We start from the raw sequence: 9,257 nt of genomic DNA, 5'->3' as shown, positions 1-9,257 counted from the left end.
AAACCTGGCAACTACCTCAAAATATTAGACATGCGACATGGGTTACTATTATATTTTCAAGGAATTAACTTATATACAGATAACGTAAATAATTTTTACACAATTAACATAGATTTACATGTTGTAGCATATGTCTACCTTGTTTTTCAAGTGATTAGTGAATTATTATGGACAACTAATGTTAGAACCCACGCGATGCACGGATAATTTAATGTAAAAATAGCACGGTATAGCCAATTTTCGGACTGGTCGTTCAAAAATAGCCAGCGTTTACGAAGTCAATGAAAAATAACCACATTTTGCTGCAATAGAGACCGGTCCAGCATAATATACTGGAGTTCGGTGCACCTGTGCATGAACTCCAGCATATTATGCTGGACCGGCATACTTTGCTGACTCCAGTATAATATACTGGAGACTGGAGCACCGATGCTCCAAACTATATTATACTGGACAATTATACTTGCTGGAACTCCAGTATATTATGCTGGAGTTCTAGTGTACTTATGTTGAACTCCATCATATTATGCTGGAGTTCCAGTATACTTATCCTGGAACTCCAGTATAATATGCTGGAGTTCAAGCATACTTATGCTGGAACTCCAATATAATATACTGGCGTATTTTCCGGATTTTGAACAGTGTTTTCGCTCAGATTTATCTAAAGTGGCTAAATTTCGATTACTTTTGAAACTGAGTTATTTTTGAACGATCAATCGTAAATCTAGCTATTTTTGAATTTCTCCCTAATTTAATAGAATAATAATCTTATAAAATTATGATCTGATATATCAGGTAAAATATCTTTCTCTCATCTCTTTTAACAGCTGAAAACAGAAGAAAGAAAAACTAATTTTACAATAAGTCCGCTCCAATGTTAAATACTAGTATAATTGATAATATTTATTTCACATTTAAATGGATTTCTATTTTTTTTCCTTTTTTGCCATCATTCCTCATTAGCGTCGGCAACGTTTATGTGTTATATTATTGAGGACACAACGGTTAATAAAATGCAGTTATATCATGTATGTGTCACCACGTTAAGTAGAATACAGACCTTGAAAAAGTATGCCGACTTGTTTTAAAACTTTGCACCTTTTTTGGAATATCTAAATAGAGCCCACCAAATTTGTCTCCTTTATGAATCATGCACCTGAAACCTTCAGGATCTTGCTTTATAAATATGCAAGTATACAACCACAACTTCATCAATTCTTACATCTTCTATTATCAAAAACAGCAAGTCTTACATTTTCTATTTTAAAAAAAAACAAATGACTTTAGCAGTTCATTCTTCAACTTCTTTTATCAATATAAAAGAAACCAAAGGTATTAAAACACCTGATGATTTCTTAGGCATGGTTTCGTTTGCACAAACGAAGCCATCTTGCCTTCTCATAACAAAGAGTTCCATGCAAGAAGCTCACCTCTCTCATGAGAGAGTTATCGGTAATCCCATAGAAGGGAGGAAAAATGAGAAAAGAGAAAAACTTCATGTGCTAACAACTACTCACAGCAATAACAGTACAGCAGTACCTGTTTTTGTGATGCTGCCACTTGATACCGTAACCATGGGAGGGAAATTGAACAAGCCGCGATTGATGAATGCGAGTTTGATTGCCTTGAGAAGTGCTGGAGTTGAAGGAGTAATGGTGGATGCTTGGTGGGGTTTGGTTGAAAAAGATGGACCCCATAAGTATAACTGGGAAGGTTATGCTGAGCTTGTCAAGATGTGTAAAGAACATGGCTTGAAACTTCAAGTTGTCATGTCTTTTCACCAGTGTGGTGGAAATGTTGGAGACTCTTGCAGGTACTAATAAAATGCAGTTTATGTATTATGCTTGAATAAATATTCAATTACACCATATCTGGCTTTATCACAATCTGTATTCTGCTCTATTTCCATTTGGCTCTAATAAGCTGCTAGTATTATAGAGAGAGTAAATCTTCAACCCCAACAATCTACTGTAGTAATACACCATTATTTGCATAGATCATGAAATATCTAGTTAGGTTATGATAAACTAGGAAGTTTACCATTTCTGTTCTCATATTCACAAATCACAACACCAGTAAGGCAATTCCTGTCATCTTAGTAGTGTTTCCCAAAGCTTTTAAAGGGAATAGACAATTATTATTTTTCTCAAATAATCCAATACCCCTATAGAATCTCAGCTTTCTTCAAGTTCTCAGTCCTTGCATGAAATGGTTAACAAAATTATAATCTTTGGCAAAAGACAGTCTGCTGCAATCCAAAGTAATACTTAATAGCTTACAAGTGAATACTTCAAGTGAAACTGGAATTTCTTCTCGCTATTCAGAATCATAGTTCTAGAAGAAATCAAACTGTCGCTAAAAATTGTAGTGAATTTTGCAGTATTCCCCTACCTCCGTGGGTACTTGAAGATATCGGGAAGAATCCAGATCTCGTCTACACAGATAGATCAGGCAGGAGAAATCCAGAGTATATTTCCTTAGGTTGTGATATGTTACCAGTACTCAATGGAAGGACACCCATTCAGGTATACGCTGACTATATGAGGAGCTTCAGAGAAAGATTCAACGATTACTTGGGAGATGTCATAGTGGTAAGACTTCTGCTATACAATCACATAACCAATATTATTTACTTCAATAGGAGACTTCCTACTAATCTACCAAACTCTAAAGCAACAGTAACTGAAAAGAACAAGCACAAGCTTTAGAAAAATAAACACACAGCATGCAAAAGATAACCTAGTGTTTTTATCTCCGCTAGGATTTGAATCTGAAACCTCATGGTTCTCAAAATATTTCATTGGCCACTAGGCCACACCCTTGGGTGTTATACTCCTATTATATTTTCCAAGCTAAAATGGTAGGAAAACTTGAAATTGACATTCTATTTTCTTCTACAGGAGATTCAAGTGGGATTGGGTCCGTGTGGGGAGCTAAGATATCCATCCTATCCGGAAAGCAATGGTACTTGGAGATTTCCTGGAATTGGAGAATTCCAGAACTATGACAAGGTAACTTTTTGCATCTATTGTCAGAGATATTAATAAAATCGTTTTTCCTTACATAAGTAAATCTCAGAAAAAAATAGAAAGACCTTCAGAAGCTGGAAAAAATAAACTAACTTCTTTTTTGTCAACACAGTACATGAGAGCTTCATTGGCAGCATCTGCCAAGGCGGCAGGAAAGGATGACTGGGGCCAGGGAGGGCCTCATGACTCAGGAAAGTACAACCAATTTCCTGAGGATACTGGATTTTTCCAAAATGATGGAACATGGAACAGTGAATATGGAAAATTCTTCCTAGAGTGGTATTCAGGAAAGCTACTGGAGCATGGCGACAGGATCCTAGGAGCAGCAGAAAGTATATACCAAGGAACTGGGGCTAAACTATCTGGAAAGGTAGCTGGGATTCATTGGCATTACAATACTAGATCACATGCTGCAGAGCTAACAGCAGGATACTACAATACGAGAGACACAAATGGGTATCTACCTATTGCACGTATGTTCGGGAAACATCATGTTGTATTTAACTTTACATGTATGGAAATGAGGGATGGTGAACAGCCCCAGAGTGCAAATTGCTCACCAGAAGGCTTAGTTCGACAAGTAAAAAAAGCAACTAGAACTTCTGAAGTAGAACTTGCTGGAGAAAATGCTCTAGAGAGGTATGATGGTGGAGCATATTCTCAAGTTTTGGCAACAAGCAGGTCAGATTCTGGAAATGCATTGAGCGCATTTACATTCCTAAGAATGAACAAACGCTTGTTTGAGCCAGAAAATTGGCAGAATTTAGGGCAATTCGTGAAAAGCATGTCAGAAGGAGGCCGAAATGCTAGACGTCCAGAGTGTGACTCAAGCAGGGCAGACCTCTATGTAGGATTTATCAAAAAGACTCATTCTATGAAAGTTCAAGAGATAGCACTAGTGTAAAGATATGTATATGTATAGAGGTAATATGGTCATCCCATTGTAGGTTAGCAGAGAACAGTGGCAAAAAGTATTAAAGTGCCATTACTCATAGCACCTAAAAGAGTCCACAAGAATTTGAGCCTGTGTCTGAAACTAAACTATAGACGACAAGAAAAAGAAGCTTCGTCTGTCAATCTTCCCCATTCTGGTTCAGAGGTTGTGAAGCTCCGGGGCATTGGGATGATGAGACAGCATCATACAAGGATTTGAATGAGCATATTCTTTTCTTTGTACAAATCAATAATTTTCTGCCTTCCACGTTTATTATTGTAATAAAGGAGCTAATAATATTGCTTCCTATACATGCATTTTCCTGTTAATATTTCTGCTTTCTTCCTTCGAGGTATCAATTATCAGCGAGCAACTTACTTGAGTGTCTGATAAACATATCACTAGTTCAATTTTCAAGCAGAGAAGATCACCACTACCCCAATCCTTTGCAGATAATCATTTAACAGAACAATCCATGCATGCTGAAAGATTACAAACATATCAGCAATATGGTGAAAAGTCAGGCTTCAGAGCCCTCACAAAATTACTTTTGACCTCTTAGCAATATATATTTAGCCATGTTTATGAATATTTGAAAAGATTATTGAACAAAGTCCACCCATTAATGATATTTGTCAGCACTTATGTTGTCTTCTCAGCCGTTAAAGAAAATTTAAAGATCATGAGAGTTTTTGTAACAAAGGAAAAGAAACAGGTACTGTACAAAAAAATTCACAACTGACAGCAATATCGACTTGCCTTATACATGGTGTACAGCCTATGTACTTCATGTTGGGATAAAATAAATAATCCCGCCCAGGAATAATATCCACAGCAAATAATAATAACACAAGAGAGTAACAATGATACCAAATATTTTAGCTATATAAAATACAATATCCGAGTGTAGCAATATTACCACTATAATATTACAACTCAGTAGTGTCAAGAGACTACTACAACTTTGAAAGAAATAACACTCTTTACTTAACACACCTCACTACAATATTATTACCACTCACTAGTTATCTCACAGACAACAATCTGTGGATTACTCTCTCTAACTTTTATTGTTTCTCTCTTATTTTGGTGTATTTTAAAGGAGAAATGAAGCCTGCTATTTATAGGCACATTTTCACCAACCAAACCAATTTGATTGGTTAATCAATGTGCAAATTCCAGCCCAATCTTGAAAAATCTTAAGTTTTTTTTTTCTTCCGTCCATCACTCCTCTTCCTTTTATTCAATGTAGTAGGTGAGTCAATCACTCCTCTTTCTTTTTCTTTTATTCAATGTAGTAGGTATGGACTCCACAAATCTCTCCCTTAATTTTGATTTTTTTTCTTCATTCCAAGTCTTGATCTCAATCTTTGAAAATCTTCAAACTTGAGAGCCTTTGTGAAGATATCTGCAACTTGATCATGAGACTTCACATATTTGAGCTCGACTTCCTTCTTCGCAATGCACTCTCTGATGAAATGATACCTTGTATCTATATGCTTGCTTCGATCATGATACACTGGATTCTTCGCGAGTGCCTGTGCCGATTTGTTATCAATACAAATCTCTGTAGCTTCCATTTGTGGCAAATTGAGCTCCTTCAATAATCTTCTTAGCCAAATAGCATGACAGGTACATGATGTTGCTGCTATATATTCGGCTTCACAAGTCGAGAGAGTAACAATGGACTGTTTCTTTGAACTCCAAGAAATAACACAATCACCCAAGAAAAATACAAAACCAGTTGTACTTTTTCTATCATCAATATCTCCCGCATAATCACTATCACAAAATCCCATAAGACTGAAATCACTAGAAGAAGAATAAAATAGCCCAAAGTCAATCGTACCTTTTAGGTAGCGAAGAATTCTTCTAGTGACCTTCAAGTGAGTAGAGGTAGGAGCCTCCATGAACCGGCTAACTACTCCAACTGCAAAGAGTTTATCTGGCCTGGTACAAGTCAAGTACCTCAAACTTCCCACAAGACTTTTGAAGAATGTGGGATCCACTTTTTCTCCTTCATCAAACTTGGACAATTTTGTCCCACTTTCCATCGGTGTGTTCACGGGGTTGCAATCGAGCATGTTGAACTTCTTCAATATCTCCTTTGTATAGCTTTCTTGAGAGATAAAAATTCCATCCTCCATCTGCTTCACTTCTAGGCCCAGGTAATATGACATGGGCCCTACGTCTGTCATCTCGAACTCACGGGACATATCTTTCTTGAAAGCTTCAAACAAACTTGGGTTATTACCCGTGAAAATAAGATCATCAACATAAAGACAAACAAGTAAGATATCTCCATTAGTATGAACTTTAAGGTAAAGAGCATATTCATGGAGACAACGAGTAAACCCATTGTCTTGAAAATATTTGTCGATGCAACTATTCCACGCTCGCGGGGCTTGCTTTAATCCATATAAAGCTTTCTTCAACCGCAACACTTTATCTTCATGGTTTTTGACCACGAAGCCCAATGGTTGTTCAACATAGACTTCTTCTTCAAGATAGTCATTCAAGAAGGCTGACTTGACATCTAGTTGATGTATCTTCCACTTCATTTGTGGCGCCAAAGAGATCAGCAAACGAATTGTCTCCATGCGGGCAACAGGTGCATAGACTTCTTCATAGTCAATGCCTTGCCTTTGCTTGTAGCCTTTAGCCACAAGTCGTGCCTTGTATTTCTCCACATCTCCATCAACATTCTTCTTTATTTTGTATACCCATTTCACTCCAATTGCTCGATGACCCTTGGGAAGAGTTGTTAACTCCCAAGTGTTGTTCTTCTCTATTGACTTGATCTCCTCCTCCATGGCTTGTCTCCACCTTTGTCTGTAACAGCTTCATCAAAGTTCATTGGTTCACTGTCAGCAAAGAGACAATATAAAAAATCAAAATTAGTAACTTCTTCAGTGTCATCATAGATCTCTTGAATGCTCCTTATCCTTTGCGGCTGTTCATTTGAACTTTCTTGAGAAGAGGGAGATGCAACATTTGTTGGAGAAGAAGGTAGAGTTGTGTCCTGCACAGGTTCCACGGTCTCAGGGTCTTCTTCATCACCAAAGTATGGAAGAAAATCATATGAAGTTTCTTCCTCAGCTTCCCAATTCCATTCCAGTTCTTCATCAAATTCAACATCACGACTTACCACCACCTTACCACTACTTGGGTTGTATAGCTTGTAGCCTTTTGAACTCGTATCATAGCCAACAAACACATGCTTGACACTTCGATCGTCAAGCTTTGCTCTCCCTTGATGTGGCACATGAGCATAGGCTATGCTCCCAAAGATTCTTAAGTGCTTGACACTTGGCTTTCTTCCACTCCATGCTTCTTGAGGGGTTTGATCTCTAACATTTCTTGTTGGAGACCTGTTATTCAAATAAACTGCACAAGAAACAGGTTCGGCCCAAAATTCCTTAGGCATACTTTTAGCTTTCAACATACATCTAGCCATTAAGAATCGTTTGATTCTTTCTCTCTGCAATACCATTTTGTTGAGGTGAATAAGGTACCGTTAGAGGGCGGCGAATTCCATGAAGTTGACATAAGTCATTAAATTAGTTTGAGGTGAATTCGCCTCCTCTATCGGACCTTAGAGCTTTAATTTCATAGCCACTTTCTTTCTCCACAAGTACTTTGAAATTTTTAAAAACAGCAAAAGCTTCAGATTTTTGGTTCAAGAAATAAACCCAAGTCTTTCTACTAAAGTCATCAATGAAAAGCAGAAAGTATTTTCTTTTACCAAAAGAAGGTGGATTGATTGATCCACACACATCAGTGTGGACAAGCTGGAGCGGCTTGGTTGATCTTGACATGGCCTCCTTTGGAAAACTCCTCCTTGCATGTTTTCCAAGAAGATAAGTTTCACACAATTGATTGGGATGGTTAATTGATGGTATCCCATGCACCATGTTCTTTTCTCCCATTGATTTGAGCGCTTCAAAATTTAAGTGCCCAAATCGCATGTGCCAACACCATGATTCATCTTGCACATTAGCCTTCAAACACTTTGCATCAATTGTTTTAAGATTCAGAGAAAACAATCTATTCTTTGCCATATGCACTTTAGCAATTAGAATTCCACTTAAATCTCTAAGCCAAAGATGCATATTTTTCATGTAGATGTCATATTCCTTTTCAAGAAGTTGGCCCAAACTTAAAATATTACTTTTTAATTTTGGCACATAATAAATATCTTGAATTAACTTGTGACTACCATCTTTACAGGAAATCAGAATCGTACATATCCCTTCGATTTGAACCTTTGAGGTATCTCCAAAGGACACATTACCTCTCACTGTTTTATTGATCTCCACAAACTTCTCTTTGCATCCACACATATGATTGCTTGCTCCATTGTCCAAATACCACGAGTTGCAATCATCTCTGTCTTCTTCCTTGAGTGTCATCAACAACGTTGACTCATTTTCTTCTTTCTTGTCGTCAACAAGGTTAGCCTTTTCTTTAACATTGCTACGACATTCCCAAGAGTAATGGCCAAATTTATGACAATTATAACATTCAATTTTTGATTTGTCATACCTTTGTCCATTATTTTCTTGGTAGTATCCACGTCCTCTTCCTCCTCTTTGTCCACGACCACGACCTCTAAATGTTTGGTGGATTTTAACTTCATTGTTGAAGTTATTACCATTACTTCTTCCTCTTCCATGACCTCCTCGACCTCGGCGTCGTCCTCATCCGTTTCCTCGATAGCTTGTTTCACCTACATAATCCTTGAAGGATGCCTGAGTTTTAAGAAGTTGCTCCAATGGTACTTCTTGTCTCCTTTTGATCTTTTCTTCGTGGGCCTGTAAAGAACCTTCCAATTGCTCCACCATCATAGAGTCTAAATCTTTAGACTCCTCAATAGCACACACCACAAAATCAAATTTAGGTGTTAAAGTGCGAAGGATCTTTTCTACCACACGGACATCTTTTATGTCCTCCCCGTATCTTCTTAGTTGATTTACAACAGCCTTCCCTTTTGAAAAATAATCCGAGATGCATTCGGATTCTTTCATTTTTAAAACTTCAAAATCAGCCCTTAGAGTTTGAAGTTTTACCTTTTTCACCTTGTCAACTCCTTGAAGAGAATTTTGTAAAATCTTCCAAGTTTCCTTTGAGGTGGTAGCATCTGCCACCTTCTCAAACATGGCATCATCCAAACATTGGTGGATGAGCGTGAGGGCTTGTTGATCCTTCTTCCTTGTCTTTGCCAAGACCTCTTTTCATTTTGGGACAGAGCTTCCTCATTATCGGGTTTTGCATACCCTCTGTCTATGATTTCT

At 37.5% G+C, this 9,257-nt stretch overlaps 1 protein-coding gene across 1 annotated transcript; it reads left to right on the top strand.

Annotated features, from left to right (window-relative positions):
• The first annotated feature begins 1,203 nt into the window (after positions 1–1,203).
• On the top strand, positions 1,204–4,274 carry LOC142179396 (beta-amylase 3, chloroplastic-like). The gene is made up of 4 exons (XM_075249239.1): positions 1,204–1,813; positions 2,381–2,591; positions 2,901–3,011; positions 3,142–4,274. The coding sequence occupies exons 1-4, from the start codon at positions 1,278–1,280 to the stop codon at positions 3,931–3,933; spliced, it is 1,650 nt and encodes a 549-aa protein (XP_075105340.1). The 5' UTR covers positions 1,204–1,277; the 3' UTR covers positions 3,934–4,274.
• Positions 4,275–9,257: the final 4,983 nt, after the last annotated feature.

The sequence above is a fragment of the Nicotiana tabacum genome, chromosome 1 (assembly GCF_000715075.1).
Source record: "Nicotiana tabacum cultivar K326 chromosome 1, ASM71507v2, whole genome shotgun sequence".
Classification (NCBI taxonomy): Eukaryota; Viridiplantae; Streptophyta; class Magnoliopsida; order Solanales; family Solanaceae; genus Nicotiana; species Nicotiana tabacum.
This window is presented reverse-complemented; position numbering and strand designations above follow the sequence as displayed.